Source organism: Phoca vitulina, unplaced genomic scaffold, assembly GCF_004348235.1.
Source record: "Phoca vitulina isolate PV1807 unplaced genomic scaffold, GSC_HSeal_1.0 scaffold30, whole genome shotgun sequence".
Lineage (NCBI taxonomy): Eukaryota > Metazoa > Chordata > Mammalia > Carnivora > Phocidae > Phoca > Phoca vitulina.
In genome coordinates this window covers 19,869,533-19,896,993 of record NW_022589733.1, presented here as the reverse complement: position 1 = coordinate 19,896,993, position 27,461 = coordinate 19,869,533, and the positions used below count along the sequence as shown (strand labels likewise).

Sequence of the window (27,461 nt, the reverse complement as noted above, 5' to 3'; positions counted from 1 at the left end):
TCATCCACTCCTTACAAAGCCGAAACTAAGAGAATGCACATCAATACAAGTTGACCCTTGAACAATGTGGGGGTTGAGGCACTCATCATGACACACAGTTGAAAATCCACATAGAACTTTTGACTCTCTCAAAACTTAACTACTGATAGCCTACTGTTAACCAGAACCCTAACCAATAACATAAAGAGTTGATTACCACATATTTTATATGTTATATGTATTATATACTGTTTTCTTACAATAAAGTAGGCTAAGAGAAAGGCGGCTATTAACAAAATCATAGGGAAATACACTATATTTATTGAAAAAAATCGGCATATAAGTGGACCTGCGCAGTTGAAACCTGTGTTATTCGAGGGTCAACTATACTTTATCCCTGGGTCCTAAACCTGTATCACTGAGCCATCTTTCTAGAGTGTCCCCTCATGTCTACCTGTCCCTACATAGATACAGAAAACTTCCCGGAAATATGCTCAAGAAATTGTTAATAGTAATTTATACTATACACTTGATATTATTTAACTTGTATTACTTTTTTTTTTTTAAGATTTTTATTTATTTATTTGACAGAGAGAGAGAGACAGCGAGAGAGGGAACACAACAAGCAGGGGGAGTGGGAAAGGGAGAAGCAGGCTTCCTGCCGAGCAGGGAGCCCGATGCAGGGCTCGATCCCAGGACCCTGAGATCATGACCTGAGCCGAAGGCAGTCGCTGAACCAACTGAGCCACCCAGGCGCCCCTAACTTGTATTACTTTTGTGTTGAGAATATATACACAGTTGAGTAAAACCAAAAATGAATCGTGATATTCTGGCTCTAGATTTAATATCTCACTGAGTGAGCTGAGCAGTTATCCTCCTTACTCTCCACCCACTCTCTCCAAACCCTCTCTAAAGAATTAGAAACTTACTTTAAAGCAAAAGCTTTCAATAATATCATTATTTGGTTATCAAGTTCTTTTTTTTTTTTTTTTTAAAGATTTTATTTGACAGAGAGAGAGAGACCACGAGAGAGGGAACACAAGCAGGGGGAGTGGGAGAGGGAGAAGTAGGCTTTCCGCAGAGTAGGGAGCCCAATGCGGGGCTCGATCCCAGGACCCTGGGATCATGACCCAAGCTGAAGGCAGACGCCTAACGACTGAGTCACCCAGGTGCCCCTGGTTATCAAGTTCTAAATCTTAATGTAATTGATGGCTATTTATAAGAATGTTACTTGGAAGATTCCTGCCAGAACACAAATTTAAAAGTCATTTATGTTGCTCAGTCTTCCTCATTAAAGTATACTTAATTAAATCTCTCAGATGACACCATTATACTAAAGCTCTGATTTCAAGGGATCATAAGAATAAGCCATATGTCAAGGAAAGCTGCTGGTTCTGAAAGCTACTATTTTTTCTTCATTGATCAGGAATCTCCAAATAATGATATTCCATTTAAAATGACAAGTGAAAGGGGCACCTAGGTGGCTCAGTTGTTAAGCATCTGCCTTCGGCTCAGGTCATGATCCCAGGGTCCTGGGATCAAGCCTCGTATTGGGCTCCCTGCTCTGTGGGAAGCCTGCTTCTCTCTCTCCCACTCCCTCTGCTTGTGTTCCTGCTCTCGCTCTCTCTCTCTGTCAAATAAATAAATAAAATCTTAAAAAAAAAAATGACAAGTGAAAAATTTAAATCTTTTTTTTTTTAAGATTTTATTTATTTATTTGTCAGAGAGACAGAGAGGGCACAAGCAGGGGAAGCAGCAGGCAGAGTAGGCAGACAGAGAAGCAGGCTCCCCACTGAGCAAGGAGCCCGATATGGGACTCCATCCCTGAACCCTAGGATCATGACCCGAGCCAAAGGCAGCCGCTTAACCGACTGAGCCACCCAGGCATCCCTGACAAGTGAAAAATTTAAATCAATGAGTATTCAATTTCATTTTCTATTGTCAAAAAAAATTTTACCATGGTTTCACTTGATAAAACTGTCAAGATAAGGTTTGAACTGTGAAAAATAACATGTGTGTGTTTGTTTCTTATCCATTTGTTTTAGCCTTTTAAGATTTTGATCAAACGACTAAATCATTTATTACTAAAACTTAAATGTGACAGCTAAAACTTTTTAACCTTCAACTCATTATCTTGTATGAGAAATTCCACACTGGATTAGATTAGTGTCCCATCAGTCTGATACTCTATGAAAGTACCATCAAAAAGTTTTGGAGAAAAGCATGGATGGCAAAGTTGGCAAAAAATAGACCACAAATATCTCTGACTTTCTTTAATGATTCATTAATTATGGATTTATTCATTTAATAAACATGGTTTTAATTATTTTTGCTTAGATGTGTTACCTTATTCACTAGAGCTCAACCTATCCTTTTTTAAAAAAAGATTTTATTTATTTATTTGCTAAAGAGAGAGAGAGTGAGAGTACAAGCAGGGGGAGCAGCAGGCAGAGGGAGAAACAGGCTCCCCGCCGAGCAAGGAGCCCAACGTGGGACTCGATCCCAGGACCCCGGGATCATGACTCGAGCCGAAGGCAGCCGCTCAACCAACTGAGCCACCCAGGCATCCCACAACCTATCCTTTTTTAACACTAGCTAAGTGACCTTGGGCAAATTATTTAACCTCTCTGGAACTCTGGTTTCTTCATCTGTGAAATGAGAATAATAAATTACCTACCTCATTGAGTTTGGAAGATTAAATGAGATAGTGCCAGTAAAGAGTATGGCATATTGCCTAGCACTTAATATACATGTGATAAATGTAAGCTATGGTTATCCATTATACAGATTTGTAAATTTTCCTGTAGTTGAATCAGATAAATTTGGCAGTTTACTTACTATTGCATAATTCCTCACTAATCTACTCTAGAAGTGTTCATGTTCAGAAATTAAATGACAAGCTATACTATTATACTAACTATTCTATGTTATGTATATGAATGCTGAATTTTACCACTGACAATATAAAAAAATCCATTGTATTTGATTAAGTATTTTTAATTTTAAAATTTAATTTGATTTAACTCATGAATTTCATGGCAGAAAAATATAAATAAAGGCTAGAATTATAATAAATCAATGGCCATTATGTAATTGACATCTTCATATATAATGGCAAAAAGAAATCACCACTGAGTATCTAGTTGTGTTAGAAATCTCTTAAGAAAAAAATTTACTCCATTCTGGCCCCCCCACCACCCAAGGTACTATAGGCTGGACACAGAGTAAAGTTTGCAAGCTGGAAAAAAAAAAAAGGAAAGAGAGGAAGAGAGAGAAAAAGAAAGAGAGAGGAAGGAATGAAGGAAGGAAGGAAGGAAGAAGGAAGGAAGATCTAATCTATGTTACATTATAACATCCTGAAGATATCTTCATTGTTTCTTGGGATTGGCAGGGAGTAAATAAAGATGTCAGAAGGAAGAATGATAACTAAAAAACCTAAAGAAACTTTTCAAATGTTGAACTTTTTCAAAATAGTTCAAATTTTGGTCTCTTCAGTTTCAAAATTTCAATGTCAAGTACTAATTTTGGTAGCAAGAAGTTTTATAGATTCTATTTTACAAAAACTTTGTATTTTATACTTTTAACATTTCTAACACTGGGGAATGAAAAACATTAAAAAAAAAAAAAATCTCCTCTACTCCAACATATGCTTTAAAACAGTTTTTTCATATGGTGAATAAAGGGAAATATCAAGTTGGGAAACAAGTTTCTGCATTCAATAAAGTTAAACAAATATTTATTTTGTGATATGGAAGATACCTTGCTAAGTGTTCCAAGTACATAAGAGAAAACAAAATAAGTAAGAGTTGCTAGACAAAATAAATAGGATCACCTATTTATAATTTTTGGAAAGAATCGACTTGGTACCTTTCATGGCCTCTTCAAAAGAGCAAGGTCTTGAAGGACTAGATATCTCTTTCTTCACATTTACATTCAAAGCACCAGCTGCTGCTATAAAAGCAAAACAAAATAGAAAGATGGATGTATTTAAACTTTTCCTAAAAAAAAAGTGTATCTTAAAAATCTTTAATTGAAATATTTCCCATAAAACATTATTAAATTATTTGTTTAGCAGAAAATCTAAGCAGAAATGAGGATTTTTTTTTTTAACAGATTTTATTTATCTATTTGTAAGAGAGAGAGCACAAGGAGGGGGAGCGGCAAGCAGAGGGAGAAGCAGGCTCCCCGCTGAGCAAGGAGTCCGATGTGGGGCTCAATCCCAGGACCCCAGGATCATGACCTGAGCTGAAAGCAGATGCTTAACCGACTGAGCCACCCAGGCGCCCCAAGAATGAGTTTTTATAACCACCAATTTATGCCCTAAAATCCATCAACCAAATGGGCAGTAGTACATGCTCACTTATGAAAACAAAAGCAACAGCAACTTAAAAAAATCCTTCTTGTAACAGTATTCACACTGATGATATAAGTAGAAGACTGATACGAAACTTTTTTTTTTTCCTTAAGTAGGCTCCATGCTAGCATGGAGCCCAATGCAGGGCTTGAACTCACAACCCTGAGATCAAGACCTGAGCTGAGATCAAGAGTCGGATGCCGGTTTAACTGAATGAGCCATCCAGGTGCCCAAAACAGACATGAAACTTTTAAAAATTATCAAATATACTGTAATAACAGGTAACAAAAATTCACCATTCATCTACATAAATGATTAAAAAATATTGATTGAGAAACATTGGTCAATTAATTGAACTAAATTTTAAAAAAGCTGTGATGAACATATAGAATCTATAACATTATGATTATTCCTTTTGTAAAGACTTGGAAAAAATAATCTTTGTATATTATTAATGGAGAATTGCTGGACTATTACATCTAGTCATATCAACTACAGCTACTATGGCAACTTAAAATTTAATGGGCCTAAGAACAGGGTTAAGTTCTGAAATGATAAAGTTAAATAAATTCCAAGTTTTTTTTTTTTTTTAAAGATTTTATTTATTTATTTGACAGAGACACAGCAAGAGAGCGAACACAAGCAGGGGGAGTGGGAGAGGGAGAAGCAGGCTTCCCGCCAAGCGGAGAGCCCGATGCGGAGCTCGATCCCAGGACCCTGGGATCATGACCTGAGCCGAAGGCAGACGCTCAACGACTGAGCCACCCAGGCGCCCCATAAATTCCAAGTTTTTGCTTAAAATGCCTATACAATAATTTTATTTAAATATTTTAATTTCTATTTTTCAATGTATTTATATTCCCTAACTTATTCAGAATAGGAACTGAGTCACCTTACTTTCAATTTCTTTTAAAATTTTATTAATTATGTATTCATTTTTAAGTAAACTGTATACCCAATGTGGGCCTTAAACTAACAACCCCAAGATCAAGAGTGTTAGGTTCTACTGACTAAACCAGCCAGGAACCCCACCTTATTTCCTATTTCTTATTTTTGACATGACAATGTGAAATGATAAAGAGACTATAAAGAGCTAGTTAATTGTGAATAAAAAGACAAAACGTACACATCTAAGAATGAAGTTAAATAATTTATCTTAGTGTGCGACATAGGAAGTCCAACAAATGACATATAGGGAATTGAATGGAAAAGAAATCCACAGACAGTTTTAAAGCATAACATTAATTCTAGCAATTACAGATTTTATTTATTTATTTAGAGAAAGCGCCTGTGTGAGTGGGGTGGGGAGGGGCAGAGGGAAAGAGAGAATTAAGATTCTCTTAAGCAGGCTCCACGCCCAGTATGGAGCCTGACTCAGGCTTGATCTCATGACCCTGAGATCATAACTTGAGCTGAAATCAAGAGTTGGACGCTTAACCACCTGAGCCACCCAGGTGCCCCAACAATTACAGATTTTAAAATAGAAACTAATCTTTGAAAACACTTTAAATTTTGACTCTTTTTTTCTTTTTTAAAGATTTTATTTATTTATTTGACAGGGAGAGAGAGAATAAGCAGGGAAAGCGGCAGGCAGAGGGAGAGGGAGAAAGAGGTTCCCCGCTCAGCGGGGATCATGACCCAAGCTGAAGGCAGATGCCCAACAGATTGAGCCCCCAGGCGCCCCTAAATTTTGACTTTAAAAATTAAGTTTCAGTCAGTCGTTGTTAGAGCAACAAAAAAATGAATAAATATTATATCCCTCATTTCTTACAGAAATCACCAATGCTGAGTCACCACAAAAAATAGCTAATGTGATTTATGTGTCTTAATAGACTGAAGTAAAAGCTTTGGGGACTAACTAGCAATGAAACAAAGTTTTATGGCCTTGCAAAGTATCTAAATGCTTGAGAACATACAGATGCAATGTATTTTTTAGCAATACTAGACTCAGAGGGCTTTAGAGGGGCTCTTGTCTGGCAAAGTGTGCAGAGCCAGTTTATGTTAAACCCTTGCCTCAATCCTACTTTTAGACCATGTACCAAGTACCCAAGATCTCCAAATTTTCTGCATAACTATTTTAGACTATGTGTATAGTCTTAGGCCTACAGAGTGGACAGAGCTTAGAAGCACTTTTGGTGCACTGTCTAGGTATAGAATGAAGCTAAAAAAGGGAAAGTTGGTTGGGCGACTGCCTTTGGCTCAGGTTATGATCCTGGTGTACAGGGATTGAGGCCAAATCAGGCTCCCTGCTCAGCAGGGAGTCTGCTTCTCCCTCTGACCCTCCCCCCTCTCATGCTCTCTCTCTCCCATTTTCTCTCTCTCAAATAAATAAAATCTTAAAAAAAAAAAAAAAAGAAAGGGAAAAGAAGGCTGGCAGGGTGGGAACCCTCTTTCCTCATTTTACCACATTCGGCTTGGAACTCCCAAGCATTCTGATAATCCTAAATTCAAATCTCGTCTTCTAGGTTGATATGAAAGTATCTTAGTCAAATTAGGAGGATAGGATATATTTAATTTGCTAGTTTAATTATAACTTTTAAATATTTAGACAAATAGTATAATATCGCCATTTCTACGTTGACTTGCGAATATTAGGGTAGGCCTAGTTTTTGCTGTTATAATTACACATCATGAATATTCAAATGTTTAACCACAGTCCCCAGATGAATCACAACAGCAATTGGCTTATCATAATGAGATAGTGCAAATTTTCTATAACCAAGTTTTCCTAAAATCATATTCTTTCTCACGTACACCTGAAAATATTATATTTTATAAAACATAAAAAAGTGAAATTATAGGAAGATTCTTTAGCTATAACATAAAGGCAGAAACTGAAGCATGAGGTCCTATTACAACTTGCATACTATGTATTTATTTTATTAAGAGTTTCTGAGAGCGATTGCTATCTACTGAATACAAAATATGAAAGGGAAAACTTAAAAGAATAAACATATGTTAATGATTGCCTAAATGTGGCCAAAGATAGCCAAGTAGTATATGCAGAAGACTTAAAAGCTGTTTTATCTGGCAATTTTTCAAAGGGAGATTTCTAATCATCAGCATGTATCACTAAGAAATGAGGATTCTTAGTGCTAATGCTAAGCACTTCAAAGTCCTGATGTTCTTCATAATTAATAAAAACAAACAACCACAGAACCTCAGTATTTTCAGGACCGCAAAACCTTTAAGGCTATTCCCTGACCACACATACACACTTCCCTCTTCCCTTCCCACACAGATGATAGAGAAGCTCATTAGGAAAAATGTTCTTCTGTATCAATTATGCCAGCTTTCTCCCCACATGAGTAAGCTCCTCTTCACAAAAAATATTAAATGCCACTATTTAAGTAATTAGCAGTTACTAAAATGCTTTAACTACCATTAGTTTTAAGTCAAACTTTCTTGGATTTTTGAGACCTTCCTAGAAAGAAAACAATCAAATATTTGGTCTTTTGAGTATCTTCTCTTTCCTATTTTTGTTGAAACCAGTATATCATTTCTAAACTTTGCCTTTTCCTGTCTGAAAATTTTACTGCTGGTCTTTTATTCTGAAACAAATATTAATTTCATTAATGCTATATACGGTGGCATACTTTTGTAGCAAACTGGTGGATAATGAGCAAATGCTGTGAAATTCAGACATGATTTTTTAAAAAGGGGAGAGGGGCGCCTGGGTGGTTCAGTCGTTAAGCGTCTGCCTTTGGCTCAGATCATGATCCCAGGGTCCTGGGATCAAGTCCAGTATTGGGCTCCTTGCTCAGCGGGAAGCCTGCTTCTCCCTCTCCCACTCCCCCTGCTTGTGTTCCCTCTCTCGCTGTCTCTCTGTCAAATAAATAAATAAAATCTTTAAAAAACAAAAAAAAAGAAAAAAATTAAAAAGGGGAGAGATACATTAAGTGATAGAAAGTAATTATCAGGACTAGATATAACTCTGTCTTAGCTACTGTTTCCATCGCTTTTTCTTGCCAGGGCTTTTTTTCCCCTGGCCACCATTATTCAATTTGTACCTCACTGAATCCTGAACTATTTGGGAATAACATAAATGATAAGCTTAAAAACATGGAAGAACTGCTAGTTCTGAAGTATGCCTGAGACTGGAATGAACTGAACCAATGGTAAACATGACAGAAACTAAGCCTAGGTCAGTGGAATAGGTGAAGAATTTCATTTTCCAAAATGTTCTCCCTACTTTTGCCAGGAAAAGGCTTTTCTTCTCTAGGCAACTAAATGAATGTAGGCAAAAAATTCTTTTTTTTTTTCCTTTTTTTTTTTGAGAGAGAGAGAGAGAAAGAGTGTGTGAGCGGGGATGTGGGGAAGGGCAGATGGAGAGGGAAAGAGAGAATCTTTTTTTTTTTTTAAAGAATTTATTTATTTATTTGACAGAGACACAGCGAGAGAGGGAACACAAACACGGGGAGTGGGAGAGAGAGAAGCAGGCTTCCCGCGGAGCAAAGAGCCCGATGCAGGGCTTGATCCCAGGACTCTGGGATCATGACCTGAGGCGAAGGCAGACGCTTAACGACTGAGCCACCCAGGCGCCCCTCTTTTTTTTTTAACAGATTTTTTTTTTTTAATTTAAAGACTTTATTTATTTGAGAGAGAGAGAGAGAGAAACAGCATGAGAGGGGAGAGGGTCAGAGAGAGAAGCAGGCTCCCCATTGAGCCGGGAGCCCGATGTGGGACTTGATCCTAGGACTCCGGGATCATGACCTGAGCCAAAGGCAGTTGCTTAACCAACTGAGCCACCCAGGCACCCTAGGCAAAAAATTCTTAAGATACTTCTTACCCAGAGATCTTTTAAACTTATAAACATTTCAAGTATTCTTATTGCTTTGGTTTCTGAAGTAACTACTTTACCTAGATGCTTGAAATTATATTTAAAATATTTATTAAAATCCAGTAGTCTTTTGATATTTTTGACTATTACACAAATTAGAATCTGTTACATGCATGTAACTCTATTTGTGATTTTATCATTTATCAATCCAAGCTTATCTCTCACCTCTCCCAAAATGCATCCTATAAGCCAGACACAGACTAAACTATTAACAGTTTCCCAAGGTTGTCGCTTTGACCTTTCCACACATAAGAGGTACTTAATGAATGGTAATTCTTACTAAGAAGTAATCTGCATGATATAATTCTGAAGAGTAGGACTTCAGAGCATTCCTAGTTTTTCTTTTTACTATTAGAGCATAGGCAGAAATAATACCCTTAACGCAAGAGTAAAAACAGGTGGCCATCTTCTTAGGAAATAATGTCCTTAGTATCAGTTCATCTTAGCACACAACTTTTTCTTCTTGGTTGGCTGGTCTTCAATATGCTTCCAAAGAACTAGAAATTAATTACTGATTTTAGTTCAGAATTTTTTATTTTGACATACCTGGGTCTGGAGTGTAAGTGAATGGCTGAACATCATGAGATCTTCCAGCATTGGTCACTACATAAATTCCCACTGATACTGGCAAAGTTATATGTTGGTCGTGATATGGGGGAACCTTCACAATAAGATGATTCTAAATTTAAAGGAAATAACAAGAGTTAAAAAAGGAGCAATATTTAAATTAAAATCTCGAAATAATTATAATTAAGTACATTTTCTGTTAGCTGTAAAATGTAAAAAGTCTGACTAGAAAAAAATGCAGTTTAAAGATCAGGTTTCATAGGCATCAGGACATTAATCTTAAAATTGCTTTTAATGTTTTACAGTGGCTTACAAGGTGCTTCTCCTGTCAACTGTATCTCTTTTCCATTCCCCCCAGGCTTGTTATACTCTGGCCACAATGACCTTCTCACTCCATTCTTTTAACACACTAAATTCATTTTTTTTATCTCACAGTCATTATTACTTGCTGGTTTCTCCCACTGGAATATTCTTCTTTCACCTCTTCAGATGGCTAGTTCCTTACCCATTTTCAGGTCTTATTCAAAATGTTAACCTCCACAGAGAGGCCTTCTATGACCATCCTATTTAAAGTAGCACCCCTTCCCAACCTGGTCACATAATCTTGTTTATTTTTAAAATAGCATTTATCACCACTTGAAATTACTGTATTTGTTTTTTGTCTCTCTCCAATCACAAGAATTTAAGCTCCATAAGAACCTAGGATGTTTTGTTCTTTGTTCTATATCCACTGTTAAGCACCTTACACCAAATATACTCAAATGTATTTGTTGAATAAAAGAATGAATAAATTTTGAGAAAAAAAATATGTCCACCAAGCACAATGTCAGTTATCATATGTTTTGTAAAACATTAATTGTGAGATGTACTTCGCAATGCAGTTCACAACTGCTTCCTAACCACTTTAATTCTCATTTAAAGTCAAAGAGAGTTCCGTGCACCCAAACCCTAGCAATCACAGTTATTTTTTGTCGAGATAGTGGCAGAAGCATCCTCATAAGCAAAAAGTTCATAAGTGCTTCATCAGCACTCACTCAAGGGGACTCCATCTTCTTGGAGGATACCATGAACCATATATGAGTTTTGCTCTTCTTCCCTAGTATATTACAGTAATGGGAAGGAATATTAAGGGGCAGTGATTATGTGTTTCTACGGTGAGGATGTGACAAGCAGGAGGCCAATGTTGACAAATGAGGATGGCATGAGTTTGATGACATTTTTTATTTAGCTAGACTACAGTTGGTGGACTCAGCTGACAGAACAAGTGACAAGTGGTACCAAGGTCAAGGTTTCAATTTTTGTGCACTTAAATTTCTTTCTAAGCCAGTTTAAAACACTCTCTGAAATAGCCACATTATAAATAAACAGCTTCCGATTTACGGCATTATGCCTCCTAAGGCAAGTTAGCCATCTCAAAAAAAAAAAAAAAATCACTTTTTAGACAGATGAAAAAACATGTATACATATGTGTATTCACAGATATTGGAGAAAAAATCTGAAAGCACATATTCAAATGCACATGAAGTCATCCAAAAATGTATTTGCACTGATCCAACTTCTAATAAACAGTTTTAAAATCCTGTCTACTCTTAACGTTACTCTTTTGTTTAAGCACTGTAACCATGTCACAAACCAGTCCTACCTACAGTTAAAGAGACAGCTGAATGGAGAGACTTGTGAATTATCCTCCCAGTCTTAAAATTATTTGGCAAATTCTGTAATTGAAATTATTCTTCTGAATAAAATCTTGTTTCTTGGTAATCAGTAACAGATTTAGTATCTAAAAGTCTGATGCATATTTTATTTAAAAGCTTTTATTCCACTTGCTTTGGAGAGCATATTTAAATAAACCTAATATGAAACCTTTAAAAAACAAAATGACCCTATTTTGATACTACTCCTTCTACTCCCTCAATCTGAATCTAGAAATTCTATAAGTGATTTGAGTTAAAAACTAAGTAAATTATGAATAGTGATACAAAGTTGTTTTTATATACTATTTTAATAAATTAAGAGAAATTAACTACCATTAAGCTAGGAGCACAATACAGATAAAATATACAAAGGGTTGGGAGGTCCTTGGAGCAGGTTCAATGTTCTCTAGGGTAAAAATAGAAGCAATCTCAATTTTAATTTCTTAGAAAAATCTGCTTGGAATCAAAATAACAATTTTCTCCTTCTCAGCAGATAATTTTTTTTAGAACTTATAAGGAATGGTGCTGGATATTTTTCATTCTCCTAAATGATAATTTATCACTGCCACATTCATTTTTCAGTTGGGGATATATATACATATAAATAATTAGAGACACATAACAAAACAAAATTCCTAATAAAATCATTTGAAAATATATAACCTCTAAACTCTCAAGCCTTTGTTTAGTCTAGATGTTCCCAAAAATTCTGAGGACCTCTTTTGGCATTTCTTTCAAGAACTTTCTTTCCATATTTATATGAAAAATTCCATCTTCTCCAAAACTCCAAAGCTTCTCCTTACTTTTTTATTCTTTCCCTCTAAAGAATGTAATAGAAAGAACCCAGAAGACTAAAGGTTGAGAAATAACAATCTACACAACTGTATTTTTGATACACTAATGCCTGTTTTATGTTTTATAAAACAAGTTATTCTCAAATCAAATTGTATACTTCTTAGTATCTAATATACCCATTTTTAGCTCTTAGTTCCCTTTTTAAAATCACCTCCATATTTCAAGCTGTGAAACTCTTGCTTTCTTTCAAAACCAACTTATCTTTAAGACTGTATGTATATATACACATATTCATAGAAAGAAAAAGACTATATATATATCTATATATATGTAAAAGAGATCTCTTAGAGATTGATCTTTAAGATCTACATCTTTTGTATATATTTAATAGGCAATTCCTACAGAATTTATCTGAAATTGTTAAAATGGGAATAGATATAATGACCCTGTGCTTACCACATTTGGTATACATGTGCCTGAGACATATTACGGCTTTGAATAGAAGAGACAGATACTAAACAAAGAACTGTTTTCTCAGACTTCATTAATCTCAATTTTTAAGTCTGTTTTTAAAGTTTTATTCATTCTTAATCTTTACACACAACATGGGGCTTGAACTCACAACCCCGAGATCAAGATTCACATGCCCCTCTGACTGAGCCAGCCAGGCACCCCTCAACTTTTAAATTTTTAAATAATAAAAAAGTTTAATGCCTGAGGAGTTGATTTTGTGGTTGGAAATGAACAGTTATCACAGTTATTCATAATGGCAATTTGCAAAGTTATCTTTAAATGGTCTTTTCTACTACACCATCTTTTGGTCATTTTTTAATATTGTAGAGGTCCTTTCAGCTCTTCTGTATAGGCCTGATATTTCTTTATGGACTACAATTTCTTCTCTTTTGTTTTCTGAGTACCCTTCCCTCTAAATTGTTTTTTTTTAATAGATTTTATTTTTTTAAGTAATCTCCACACAGAGGCTCAAACCCACAATCCTTAGACCAAGAGTCACATGCTCCACCAACTGAGCCAGCCAGGCACCCCTAAATGTTTAATTTTTGTTTTTTTTCCCCTTAATATAATCTGTTGGATCGGTTCTTTATATCTCTACTGTGATCCCGTTCTAAAACACTTCCCAGAAAGTCCCTTAGGAAAAAAAAAGACAAAGCTCTCTGAAAAAGATTAAAATTTAAAAATGAACAGCAGAACCACAGACTTAATGAAAGATCATATTATGTTTTAGTTTGTTATACATACTTGCTTGCAAAAACCCCAGGACCTCTAGATATAGCCACCAAATAAGGACATTAATTCCTTTCCATTCCACCATGTCTTATTTTTATGATTAATCTTCTTTAATCTATTGTAGCTGGCATAACTACCCTGAAAAAAAGTGTTTTAAGAATATTAACTACCCCATGCCTCAAAGGTAAAGAAGGAAGGAAAAAAGGAAGGAAAGGAAGAGAGAGGAAGAGGGAGAGGAAAAGTCAGAGGAAGAAGGGGAGGAGGAAGAGGGAGGCAGAAGATGAAAAGGAAGAGGAGGAGAAGAAACAAAGACTTCTTAACATTAAGTTCTATATGAAACAGCAAGTTAAGACTATAATTTGTTGGGGCTATCTTATTAATATTTTATATAATGTATAGGGCAAGTTTCTCAGTCTCCAGAACTAGTCATAGGATAAGGTAAGGAAGAGAAATTGTAATAGAATATTACTAGCAAAGGAGTTTACATTAATGTAACCAACTCATCAAAAAACAAAACATGTTTATGGCACACATAGAAGTATTACACGTAAGGATAAATTAAGCTTCAGTCAGGACCAAAACTATAGGCATGTAAGAGCCTGGTTGCAATCAGGGTTTGAAGTGCCCTCAAAAAGAATAAGGAACCTCAGACCCCAGAGTCCTCATTTTCTTCCAAGTGAATAAAATGAACCAACAAGTTTTTCATGAGTATCTGTTAAGTGCTTAATATTATGAGGAACACACAAGAGTCATAATACACTGCCCCTAACCTCTGGGAGTCCTCGAGAGGAAGCCACTGTTGGTTCATGGGGAGTGGGAATGGTCTGATCAATTAAGTTATATAAGAAATCATAAAATGTCAGAGTTAGAAGGAACCTCTCAAATAATTTAGTAAAAATTTATGGATTAGAAAACTGGGGCACAAAAGTGACTTGTCTTATTTAGTTAACAAAGACTGTTAGTGACAAATTAAGTGTTATAACTTCAGTTAAGACAGAGATTGCCCAACAGTATATGTGACAAAGGAATGACTGTTATGTCCTATTACCTCTTTTTCACAGCATGTAGTAGCATAAAGCCAGAGGAAAACTTTCTATATAGCATTTGTCTAGGTATGTAAGAAGCTCCACTTCATAGGATACTATTTTGTGAAGAATTAACTTTACCCTAAGGTCTAGTTTTGTCCTTGGCTACTGAAAGGTAATCTCTAAGACCCTAGAAATTCCTGCCTGATAGGAATATCTCTGACTGGGGGCTTTGGCCACTGGACAAATTTATGAAGGGGACTTTGAAATGTCCTATCAGTTTCAACCTCTGATGGAACTGGAGACTACAAGTGAGCTGCATGAGCATTATGTGGCTGAGCCCCAACAAAAACTCTGGACACCAATGGCTTGGGTGAGTTTCCTGATTGATAATACTTTGTATATTGTCACACACGGATGTGCTGAGATGTAAGGCATCCTGAGGACAACAAAAGCTTCACCTTTGGGACCTCCCAGACCTTGCTCTGTGTGTCTGTCTTTCCCTTTGGCTGGTTCTGGTTTGTGGCCTTTTGCTATAATAAAACTGAAATTAAATACAGTGTTTCCTGAGTCCTGTGAGTTATTCCAGCAAATCTAAGTGGGGAGTGGGAAACCCTAAATTTGAAGCCAACTGTTGAAAACTGAGAGTGGTCAGGAGATACCTGAACTTGTGGCTTCTATCTGAAATGAGGGAACACTGTGCCCTCAGCTTTGAGTTTGGCAATGTATTTTATTGGATACATATTTTAAATTTTATTTTTTTAAAAATACAAAGGAATAAAAAAATTTAAAAACTAAAAATTATAAACTTTTTTGATAAATTGGCCAGTTTCTAATTTTTGCCTCTTCCATCTCTCTGCTTGTTTTCATGTGCTCTTTTCTACTCCCATCAGCATTTAATGGTAAATTTTAGGCTTTGGGTATTTTACACATTAGTTTGTCCCTGCTTTGCTGCAAGCTGTTCTTTCTCCACGATCTATACCTATATACGCTATTCTTCTGCATATGCCTTCTATCTGATTTGTTCATAAATTTGTCCTTCTTTTCTGCTAGTCTCAACTTCTGTAAATTTGGTACTATTTGTTCTACATTCTAATTCTTAAGCCAGTTTTTTATCCTTGTTTTCAAGCTCTTTTTCCTTGTCATTTTGAAAACAATATATGGTGAGGTCCTACAAATACAGACTCTTAATATTAAGTTTAACAAACAGTGCCTCTGTGAAAGGTAACAAACATAAAACACCTGACACAGCAGGTAGTCAACAAATAAGTTTCCCTTTGATTTAACTAAATGGTAGGCTAGGATAATCCAAATCCTCAGAAAAAACAAATATTAGGAAATAAATGTCTCATTTATTAACAATGATAATTTACTAATGCTTCTAACTTTTAAAAATAGAGAACTGTCATTTCTAGCACCAGTGGAATTTTCAGTTACAGAAATTCAAGAAAGAAACTTATATGATTTATATGAATCCCACATAAAGAAGAAATTTAATCTGTTGATTTAGGAAAATTTCAGAACAAAACTGAATTTCTCAGAGAGTAAATAATTAAACTACAAAAAGTCTTAAAATTATACCTGATGAAATAATTCCATGTCAATTTCAGCTTCTGACTTCCAAGAGTTTTCATCTGATTGAAATAAAAACAGTAATTTACTAAAATTTTGAAACTTTTTTTACTCTGTAGCTATTATTATATCTTTATAACAAAGTAGAACATGCGAAAATCTCCATACCAATATTATGCCTACTTACCAGAAACATTTTCTTGGAAAATAACTTTAGTTCCTTTCAGAAAGTTCTTGCCGATTAAAAATACTTCTTCCTCTCCTTTCACCGAACAGCTATGCAAGCTTTTCTTTAAGATTTCTGGCACTCCTGCTGGCTGAGCTGTGGGTACACATAAGCATTCCATAAAAAGAACCACCAACACTTATTTCTTTTCTAAAATCAGTTCTAGAAGTTGTCTTTTTTGACCCCTGAATTTGACTTCCTTTACTCTGCAACTTAACTTTCACCCTAACAGAGAAAAATCCAGGAAAATCCATATTAATTTTTAATAACTCTGATAAGATTTTGTAGGGATGGATTAATGCCTAAGATGAGGTTTTATTTTATGTATCTTTGTTTTATCGTTATGTGAATTAATAAACGAGTTTTAAAATGTGCATTTAGTTTTAATAATATATATTTTTTAATTCTGTCTTAATCATATTTTTAAAAAATTCTGTTTAAAAAACAAGCTTGTCCCACAATCCTAACCTCAAAAATGTCAGCTATGCTTTTGCGATTACTAGACTTCTGAGGCAGTATCTCCTCTGGGTGGTACTGAGGGCTTCTTTAAGGATCTACACCCAGGACTCAGAGGCCCCATATACCAAAAGAACACCTAAAAACAGACTGAATCCAATTCAGAATAGTTTTTTCTACCAGAGGATCTCCCTGAACTAGGATAACATGAGGTTAAAAAATAAAATAATTGAAAAACTAGTGCATAAAGACTAAGTAACCACTACTAAAATAAAGAAAGAAGTTGTAAAGTACCGAGGGCACACATCTAATGAATAAATTATAATTAGCCTACCAACTTTCTCATGCCAGGATTTCCTTAAGAAAATTTAATAGGTATTGCTTAGCAAAACAGATTCCTAAGTCAAGTAAATCTGGGAAATAAGGATTAAAGCAAAGCTAAATGAACAAAAGGATTTCACCAAGTATTTAATATTCTGATAAACACCATAAATATCCAAGAAGTGAATACAGTATATAGGTTCCCCAATATATTTGACTCCAAAAACATTCTTCCTTATTGACACTTAAGGACTAGTTTTCCACCAAAATACTGAGATGCTGGTGTATGCAAATAAATACCTTTTAAGTACTCAAAAAACTGCACCCCAAGAGGTTAAACACTTTGACAGAGATTACACTATCCGTTGTTTTAGTAAACCCTCACAACATAAGCACTGCAAAGGTAAACTTAAATTTGGCTGTATAACTCACCGACTTCTAAATTAGTAAGAGAGTCCACTAAACTTTAGGAAAAGTTTAACTTTTTTCTCCATAGACACTTATATATTTAAATAGTTAATTTTATCTTTATAATAATACCATATAGGAAATTTTTATTGTCAAAATATTCACTGCCCCTCTTTTCCTAGGTCCTTCCTTGTGAAAAGGCTATAATTATTGCTCCACTCACATCAGGACTGGCCATGTGACTTGTTTGTATAATGAAATGTGAACTGAAATAATATGCCAGTTCCAAGGAATAGCTTTTCACATGGTTCCACTATTTCCTTTTTTCCCTCTACTACAAAAATGGCAATGTCCTAGATAAGGGCAGCTTCTTCAGCCTGGATCCTAGAGTGAAGAGAATGGACCTGCTTCCAAACCACAGCCAATATTATCATAAAGTGAGGGAGAAATAGAACTGTTGTTGAGTGCCACTGAGTTTTTTGTCGTTGTTGTTACTGCAGCATCATTTAGCCTCACTTACTGATATAAACAAGTATCCTGTCCTTATTAAATATTTAAATGGCAAATGACACTTTTAGCAATGTCTAAGAGTTTAAAAGAAATTGTGAATGTATATCCTTATACATTGGTTTGAACCCATTAACAGGGTTAAAGTATGAAGAGAATGGAAACAGTTATTGGTCAAATACTGGCAATTATATGCCCTTTTTAAATGAAGAATTAACTGAACTTATTTATAGCTTTTTAGAGTAACACTGGAACTAGATAGCTGTTTTTAAAGGATGTTCAAGAAAAACACAGTAAATTTTTTTAAAAGATTTTTTAAGTAATCTCTACACTCAACATGGGGCTCAAACTCATAACCCCAAGATCAAGAGTTGTATGCTCCACTGACTGAGCCAGCCAGGAGCCCCAGTAAATATTATTTTGATTAGAAAACAATTAAGAGGTGAAAATTACATGGATATATTGTATTAACGAAATGAATGGAAAGTATACAAACTTTCCCATTTCCAAATACTATGTGGAAATTCCATTCCACTGATGCTTATCAAAACTTTTTTTTCCCCTATCTCATTTTTTCCTTTTATGTATTAAGAGCATATGATGGCCAAATGAGGCTCCTCTGAAGGTACAACGTGTATGTATCTTCTATATATCTGTACTTACACAAAGAACTAGTCTGTTACTGTTCAAGATAATTTAACTTTTAACTTTTGACCTTAAAAGGTTTTTTCTATTAAAAAGTTTAATGGTTACCTAAGAGCCCAGACACCATACTAAACAGAACTAAAGTCAGTATTATTTAAGCATTAACTATTTTATTTTTATCTTTAAGTAATTAGTAAGCCAGCTCTTGAAAGTGATCATACTGCTTTAAAATTTTAACACAAAAAAAGCAGCCACTTTTCTGGTATTATAAAAACAATGTGCTTCTAGATGCTTTTCAAATAGCAGCTCAAAAATAAAGTTGAAAAAAATTAATGAATATCTGAATACTGAAAAATAACAGCATGCCAAAAGAATTAGTAAAGCTTTTTTTTTTTTTTAAAGATTTTATTTATTTATTTGACAGAGAGAGACACAGCGAGAGAGGGAACACAAGCAGGGGGAGTGGGAGAGGGAGAAGCAGGCCTCCCGCTGAGCAGGGAGCCCGATGCGGGGCTCGATCCCAGGACCCTGGGATCACGACCCAAGCCGAAGGCAGACGCTTAACGACTGAGCCACCCAGGCGCCCCATTAGTAAAGCTTTTTAATAATGTCTGTGAAGAGAAGGGAAGTTTATTCAATGATATTATCCTTTTCCTGAAGTTGTGGGATACAGAGAAATAAGGGAAGTAGAAACTTGTTAAATTCAGTCAGATTTAATCCAATATACATTATTGTGAAGAAAGCTATAATTAATTTTGTTATATTTAAAAAATTAGCATAGGAGGGTAGATACTAAAAAAGTATGAAAATTGATATTCTTAATTTGATACAGTATCACCAAATAATATATACAATATACCAGAACAAAACAAAACAAAAAACATGTATACCTGTATTGTCTGGAGAAATAGAAATAGGTCAAGAATATAAAAGGGGATAATTCTTCCATCCCCTTAAAAACAAACAAACAAAAACAGATAATGGATGCAATGGTCACTGTTCAACCAGCAAGTAAAAGCAGACCTTCTTTTTCAATGTCATAAAGCACAACATGAATTCTGGCAATAGGCCTTCTTTCCACTGAGTGTCTCTAGTTGGAAGATCAAATGTCTGTTTCCTCTCCTCCCTTCCACCTCTATCACCTTTTGGTCCCTCTTCCTCTTCTGCCTCCCTCTCATCTTCCTGTTTCCTTCTACCTCCCATTCCAATTCTAACCCTTCTTACTAACCTATTTCCTTTTTACCTCTCTTTCTATTCCAATTACTCAAACCTGTCATAAAGGTTATATTCATGGAAATAAACATAAACCAGGAACCCATAATGGAACAAACATTCTTATTTTAAATTTTTTAAATAAAAAGATTTTTTGGGCCCTTTGTTTCACTGTGTATTATTTATATGTTTACTTTTCCTCCTCCCTCATATCCCCACACTCTAAAGCCTAAGTGCAAGCCTCACGTTTCCTAAAGTGGTCAGGTTAAAATTCAAATTCTTTAGCTCAACACACAAGTTCCTATAAAACAGATCTTGCCTGGCTCTACTAACTTCAAATCTTACCACTTCTTCAGTGTGTGTGTGTATATATATATACACACACACATATATTTAGAGAGGGAGAGATAGAGGGAGGGAGGGGAAGAGGGAGAGGGAGAAGCAGACTCCCTGCTGAGCAGGGAGACCAGGACCCTGAGATCATGACCTGAGCTGAAGGCAGCCGCTCAACCAACTGAGCCACCCAGGTGCCCCTATTGTATGATCCCATTTATATGAAATGTCCAGAATAGGCAAATGCATAGAGACAGAAAATAGAATAGTGGTTTCCAGGCTCGCGGATAACGGGGGAATGGAGAGTGACTGCTAAGAGGTACAGGGTTTCCTTTTTTGGTGGCAATAAAAATGTTCTAAAATTAGATAACAGTGATGGTCATACAACTTTGTGAATATGATAAAACTGTACACGTTAAAAGGCTTAATTGCATGGTTTGCAAGTTATATCTCAGTAAACTATTATAAAAGAAAAAAAGAAGCTGTCTATTATAGGACAGAAAGCATGAACCTAATTGTATGTGAATTTAAGATAATTAGATGCCTATATGCCAAAACCCTAATTATAAGCTATACAACTTAAAAAGTATATCCACTATTAAAGTTGATAAAAATTAATTCTTCCCTATATTTTATAGTAGATATCAGCTCAAAACAATGAACAAAAAAATCAGATTATCTCTTATCTATCATTTCCTACTCTCAACAGTTTGTCCCTATTCTATTAAAGTGAAACCAATCATTTCTACTTTATTAATAACAGACTTGTTGTCAAGATCAAATGGGATAATGTAGTACTACTATTAATAGGAAACTCCATTCGATTAATACTCACTAGAGAGGAGGAATGACTTAACTACAGAGGATTTGGAACCAGGGGTTGGGCATGATTAGCCCAGTCTTCTTTCCTCCCTCTTCTGCAACTGCCTACATGCACAAAGCATACGTTTTAGATGGTTTGTGCCTGTTGATAAGAGGCCTGCAATTGTAGAAGGCTGCTCTGACTGGGTGGATAGATGTATCCTACTCTGGGATGAAAAAGTCCTCTTTTGAACAGTTTTATCAGTAGTCAAGTTGGCATTATCATCTCAATTTCTCTAACTCCTATGTGTCTAACTCCAATTACAAGGGAAACATTTATTTATTAACTTCCTAAGACCTCAGCATACATGAAAGCGCTTTATAAACCACAGAGTATAAGACAGAGATAAAATAATACTATGAAAAGTAATATTGAAGTTAATGCCTTTTCCTGTACATCTAGTTTAATATTTAAACAAAAGTAATTAAAAAGTAATAAAATTTCTTTTTTTTAAGATTTTTTATTTCTGAGAGAGAGAATGAGAGACAGAGAGCATGAGAGGGAAGAGGGTCAGAGGGAGAAGCAGACTCCCTGCTGAGCAGGGAGCCCGATGTGGGACTCGATCCTGGGACTCCAGGATCATGACCTGAGCCGAAGGCAGTCGCTTAACCAACTGAGCCACCCAGGCACCCCAAAGTAATACATTTTTTTAAAAAAGATTTTATTTATTTATCCGATAGACAGAGACCAGGGAGAGAGGGAACACAAGCAGGGGGAGTGGGAAAGGGAAAAGCAGGCTTCCCACGGAGCAGGGAGCCCAATGTGGGGCTCGATCCCAGGACCCTGGGATCATGACCTGAGCCGAAGGCAGATGCTTAACGACTGAGCCACCCAGGTGCCCCTAAAAAGTAATAAAAATTTCAAAAGATTTCATTTTGTTGTCAGTTAAACAATAAAAAAAGATTGTCTGATCAATCTACAGACTGCTAGGTAGTATATTTAATGAAAACCCATGAAGATCAAATTAAAATTATATTCTGAACAAAGAATGATGACATTCATTACATACAATGATAGGTTTTCAAAAAATCAAATCACTGATCCACTAGCAATGTACAGATCAGGAGGCTTACGGGTGGTTGGCTGGCTCAGGGAGAAGAGCATGCGACTCTTGATCTCAGGGTCATAACTTTAAGCCCGAAGTTGGGGGGTAGAAATTACTTAAATAAATAAGTATTTTTAAAAACGGAAGCTTAGATTCTTGCCTAAAGGATTAGATGTAATTGATATTCATAGAAATTACTATTAGAAATATTTTAAGCTAGTTTTTTTTTAAAGGAAAAAAACCTGTTTGTATGAAAGTCCATGAAAATAACATTAATAAGAAATAAAGGGACGCCTAGGTGGCTCAGTTGGTTAAGCAACTGCCTTTGGCTCAGGTCATGATCCCAGGGTCCTGGGATGGATCCCCGCATTGGGCTCCTTGCTCAGCAGGGAGCCTGCTTCTCCCTCTCCCTCTACCTGCTACTCCAACTGCTTGTGCTCTCTCTGTCAAATAAATAAAAAATCTTAAAAAAAAAAAAAAAGAACAAACTATGAAAACTATCATGTAAACTTATTTGCAAATTAAAAGAAGTATGGGAACTATTACTGTCAAGGTACCCCTTCATTTTTTTATTCTTTCAAAAATAATTTTTTTGAGTATAATTGACATACATACAATGTTACATTAGTTACAGGTGTACAATATAGTGATTCAACAATTCTATACCTTATGCTATGCTCACCAGGAGTATAGCTACCATCTGTCACCATGCTATTACAATACCACTGACTATATTCCCTATATTGCACCTTTTATTCTCTCTCATTCCATAACTGGAAGCTTGTATCTTCCACTCCCCTTCACCCATTTTGCTCATCCCCCAGCAACCTGGCTACCATCAGTTTGTTCTCTGTATTTATAGGTCTTATTCTACTTTTTGTTTATTCACATTTGTTTTTTTTTAGATGCTACATATAAGTGAAATCATACAGTATTTGTCTTTCTCTGACTTGTTTCACTTAGTATAAAACCCTGTAGATTCACCTATGTTGTCACAAATGGCAAGACCACATCGTTTTTGGTAACCCTTTCTTTCAAAGAAAGTACTGATCATGTTTATCTAATCCAGTTTCTCTAAGCAGATGAAAAGTGACAAATAGTCAACTAAAGGAATAAAAATAAATAACCTACACCTCCATAATAAACGACTTCTACAAAAGGAAATGGAAGGGACAATACAGGTATTCAAGTAAAATCCTCCAGTATGAACAGAGATCTATTTTCTCAATTCATAAAAAGTCTAAATTACACAAATAAATCTCCTAGGTAGAGGAAACAGTTCACTAACAATCTCTTTCTGTAACCATAGTCCTAACCATCCAGAGGCTTTGGCTAGGATGAAATGAATTGTTTAAATTTGGTTTCAGCACTGCAATTTTAAGTGATTATAATGACAATATAGCATAGTGGCTAAAAGCAGAGGCTCTGAATCCTAGTCTTACTATTTACTAGCTATGTGACCTTGAGGGAGTAAATAACTCTAAGTCTCCGTTTCATCAACTGTAGAATGGAATCCATATAAGGTAACAGAGAGGACTAAATGATACAATACTTATAGTGTTTAACAAAATCCCTGGCATATAGTCAGAGTTCAAAGCATGTTAATTTTTATCATTGGCCATATATCCTTTCCATTGCTTCTTAGGGCCATCAAATCTACCCCACACATCACCTCCCAGAGAGATACACTTTTTTGCAATGTGGACAATATTATCATTAAGAGTGATAATTAACAAATGATAATAATTACAGATGAAAAATTTCAGAAAATTATGTTTTCCAGTTCTTTTGTATTTTCTACCATCTTTAGCCAGTTATATTTATACTTTAATAATAACTTAATGAAAAAGAAAATGAAGAAATGATTGAACACACTAATGAAAGAAAAAACAAATAATTAAAGTTGGCAACCAATTCGCAGTCTCTGCCGAAGCAGTATGATCTCAATTATCTAGCATCTCCTGGCTCTGGCCTTCAGAGAGTGGCTATGGTCATGCTCAAAGTATTAGATCACTTAAAAAAAGAACTGCAAATACACCATTAAAATTGGAAATTCATCCTTTAAGAGTCAAGTTGGGACATACCGTGAATTATAGTAAATCCAGAATTGGAGCACCCCAATTAGAAAAGCTTTAAAACTCAATAAACCATCTACAGATTGTTTATTTTGTCCCTATCTAAATGCAATAGAATGGACATGGAATCTATGATTTGTAAAAGCAGTCTATTTATAATTGCACATCACCCAGAAATAGCCCAAGGAAATACTAGTATCAACACAAATTTGTCATAATAATGAAAAACAGAGAAATCCAACTGAGCTCTCTTGACATCAGAAAGATATTTTAGTACTTAAAAAAAAATTAGGGCGTTTGCTAAGCTAGAGTATGGCTATATAATCATTTTGAAGATGAATTAAAAGAAAGGGAAAAATAAGATTTACAAAGGATGAACAATTTGACAAAACTAAAATACAATAACAAAGGTTCTGTAGGGGTAGCAAGGTCATAATACAGAAAACAACCCAAAGGAAATTCAACTGAATGGAACTGAGTCTCTTTTGCTCTTCTGAATTCAGGTACAAATTACAAAAACACAATGCCAAAGAAAATTACACTCAATGAAAATCTTCTTAAGTGACATATAAAGGAAAAAATTTTCCTATTTATTACTTGTAATAATACTTACAGGGAAAGCAGAATATATGGTGAGACACGTACAACAACATGATTGAATCTAAACACACACACACACATTTACTTTCTATGCCAAGATTAGCAAAATAAGAATTTCATTTCCCACTTCCCAACACTATAATTTAATGCCATAATTTGTAATCAGAACTCCAACAGCTGTATATTTACAAAGTTCTGCTTACCTTAGTGTTTCTTCTGTTCTAATAGAAAATAGACTTAGGATCACAGCAATTTATCACACAATAAAGATGCAGCAAAAAAATCCTTTGGCTTTCCAATTTACTTCAGGTAAACCATTCAGAGTACATTTTCTTTTTTTTTTTTAAGCATGGAGCCCAACAGCGGGGCTTGAACTCATGACCCTGAGGATCAAGACCTGAGCTGATTATCAAGAGTTGGAAGCTTAACCAACTGTGCCACCCAGGTGCCCCTAAAGTACTTTTTCCAAAATTAAAAAGAAATTTTTAAGTAGGCTCCACGCCCAATGTGGGGGGCTTGAATTCACGACCCTGAGATCAAGCGTAGCATTCTCTAGCAACTGAGCCAGCCAGGCGCCCCCTCAAATTACTTTTAAAATTAGTATGTGATGATAATAGGGAACTACAAAATGCTATACATCTTTAGAAAATTATTTGATATTATCCACCTTTCAGTCTAGAAAATTTGACTACAGCTTTTTAAAATGTTTCAAGTTTTGCAAGATCACAAGCTAGAGCATATGATACATCTGAAATTTAGAGATGTCTGCAAATTAACAGAAAAGGAAAAAATCCAATATATATTTTCTTACTTACTACATAAAATCGGAGAAGAGGGTGTCTGCAGTGTCAAAGTGGAGCCATCTTTCCTTGTGATATTAACTCTAAAAACCAATCTGGCACGAGTGCTTTTTTTCTTGGAACCAGCAATTCCTATTCTGGCTTCAACATCAGCATTCCTCAATTTCAATATCCCTACGCAGTCCACCCTAACACACACAAAAAAAGACATTAACTGATATTTTCTGTTGTATAAATAGTACAATATTCTTAACCAAATAAGTCTCTTTTTTTTAGGGGGGGAGGGGCAGAGGGAGAAAGAGAGAATCTTCTTAAGCAAGTTTCATGTGCAGTGTGGAGTCTGACAGGGGCTCGACCTTACATCCCTGAGACCAGGACCTGAGCTGAAATCAAGAGTTGTAGGCTTAACTAACTGAGCCACCCAGGTGCCCCAAATAAGTTTCTTTTAAAAATTTTTTTGCTAATTATTAATTTTTTGAAAATGTAATACAATCATAAGGTTCAAAATTCAAAAAGTACAGAAGGGTGAATTCTGAATATTCATAATTCTTAATCTTGTCAATTTTTCATTTATAATAATAGTGGAAAAAATAGTCAAGTAAAATCACTATTTCAAAATCTGAACATAAGTAATGGTTTACAGGAGATACTTTTGACATTTTTAAATTTTAGTTTATTTTTTCTGTTTTATTTTCTTTTAAAGATTTTATTTATTTATTGGAGAGAGAGAGAGAACGAGCAAGGGAGAGGTAGAGGTAGAGGGAGAAGCAGACTCCCCACTGAGCAGGAAGCTCAATGCAGGGCTCAATCCCTGGACCCTGAGATCATGACCTGAGCCGAAGGCAGACACTTAATGGGCTGAGCCACCCAGGCGCCCCTTAATTTATTTTTTTAAAAGTATGCTCTCTACCCAACGTTGGGCTCAAACTCACAACGCTGAGATCAAGAGCCAGTCAGGCACCCCAATTGCTATTTTTTAAAAAATAAATGTATCCTCTATTTTTGCAGCTAATTCATACATTAAAATAGAAGGAATGAATTTTACTTAAAAAACAAAACAAAACAGAAGTAGGAACTGTCTCCAAAAGAATGGAACACTATATAGCCATTAAAATATATGCTATAAAATAAGATTTACTATAAGGAAAATGCTGATGGTAAGTGAAAGCAAGGTTACAAAACAGTGGGTACCGTATTATTTCAATGTTACCAGAAAAAAAGGATGGAAAGATATGTATCAAAATAGTGGTTATTGGGCTCCTGGGTGGCTCATTGGTTAAGCATCTGCCTTCAGCTCAGGTCATGATCCCAGGACCCTGGGATCGAGCCCCGCATGGGTCTCTCTGCTCAGAGTGAAGCCTACTTCTCCTTCTCCCGCAGCCTCTCCTCCAGCTTGTGTGCTCTCTCTCTCTATTTCTCTCTCTCAAAAAAAAATAGCGGTTATTTCTGGGAAGTTGGCTTTTGAGAGGTATGTTTTTAGTTTTTTATTATTATTATTCATTTTTCTTTATTATTTTTCATTGTTCTGTATTTTCAACTTATAATGAATAAGCACTATTTTTATAATCAGTAACTCTTTTCTTTCTTCCACTATATACATTTATTTTTATAATTTTCAAAAGTTAAAAAATAAGTCTTTACTAAATATTTTTCAAAATTTCCCCTTCCAATTAACCTCTTACTAACCTATTCAAAACGGCTTTCAAAAGGAAACTCAAAACTAAATAGAGAAATGTCATTAGCTATCCAATATAAATAATTACAACATAAGTCTACCCCTTTTCATATGTTTGCTGCTGTTATGGTTTAATTTTAGGATTAAAGAACCTTAACAAAAGGCTTAAGGGAAAAAATTCTTAAATTTAAATCATTAATACTTCTAATACATTTTAGGCATTGA

At 35.3% G+C, this 27,461-nt stretch overlaps 1 protein-coding gene across 10 annotated transcripts in view; it reads right to left on the bottom strand.

The window, feature by feature from the left end:
- The window catches only part of NFAT5 (nuclear factor of activated T cells 5), a 182,887-nt gene that overhangs the window by 16,035 nt on the left and 139,391 nt on the right, over positions 1–27,461 (bottom strand). For 6 of the 10 annotated variants that reach the window (XM_032424469.1, XM_032424472.1, XM_032424474.1 and 3 more), the window contains 5 exons: positions 25,577–25,749; positions 16,259–16,393; positions 16,081–16,133; positions 9,720–9,852; positions 3,847–3,930 (listed from right to left, as the gene is read on the bottom strand). In XM_032424469.1, coding sequence (XP_032280360.1) covers positions 3,847–3,930; positions 9,720–9,852; positions 16,081–16,133; positions 16,259–16,393; positions 25,577–25,749 — 578 coding nt within the window. The remainder of the gene's footprint in view (positions 1–3,846; positions 3,931–9,719; positions 9,853–16,080; positions 16,134–16,258; positions 16,394–25,576; positions 25,750–27,461) is intronic. The other 4 variants (XM_032424473.1, XM_032424475.1, XM_032424479.1 and 1 more) reach the window with 2 other exon arrangements.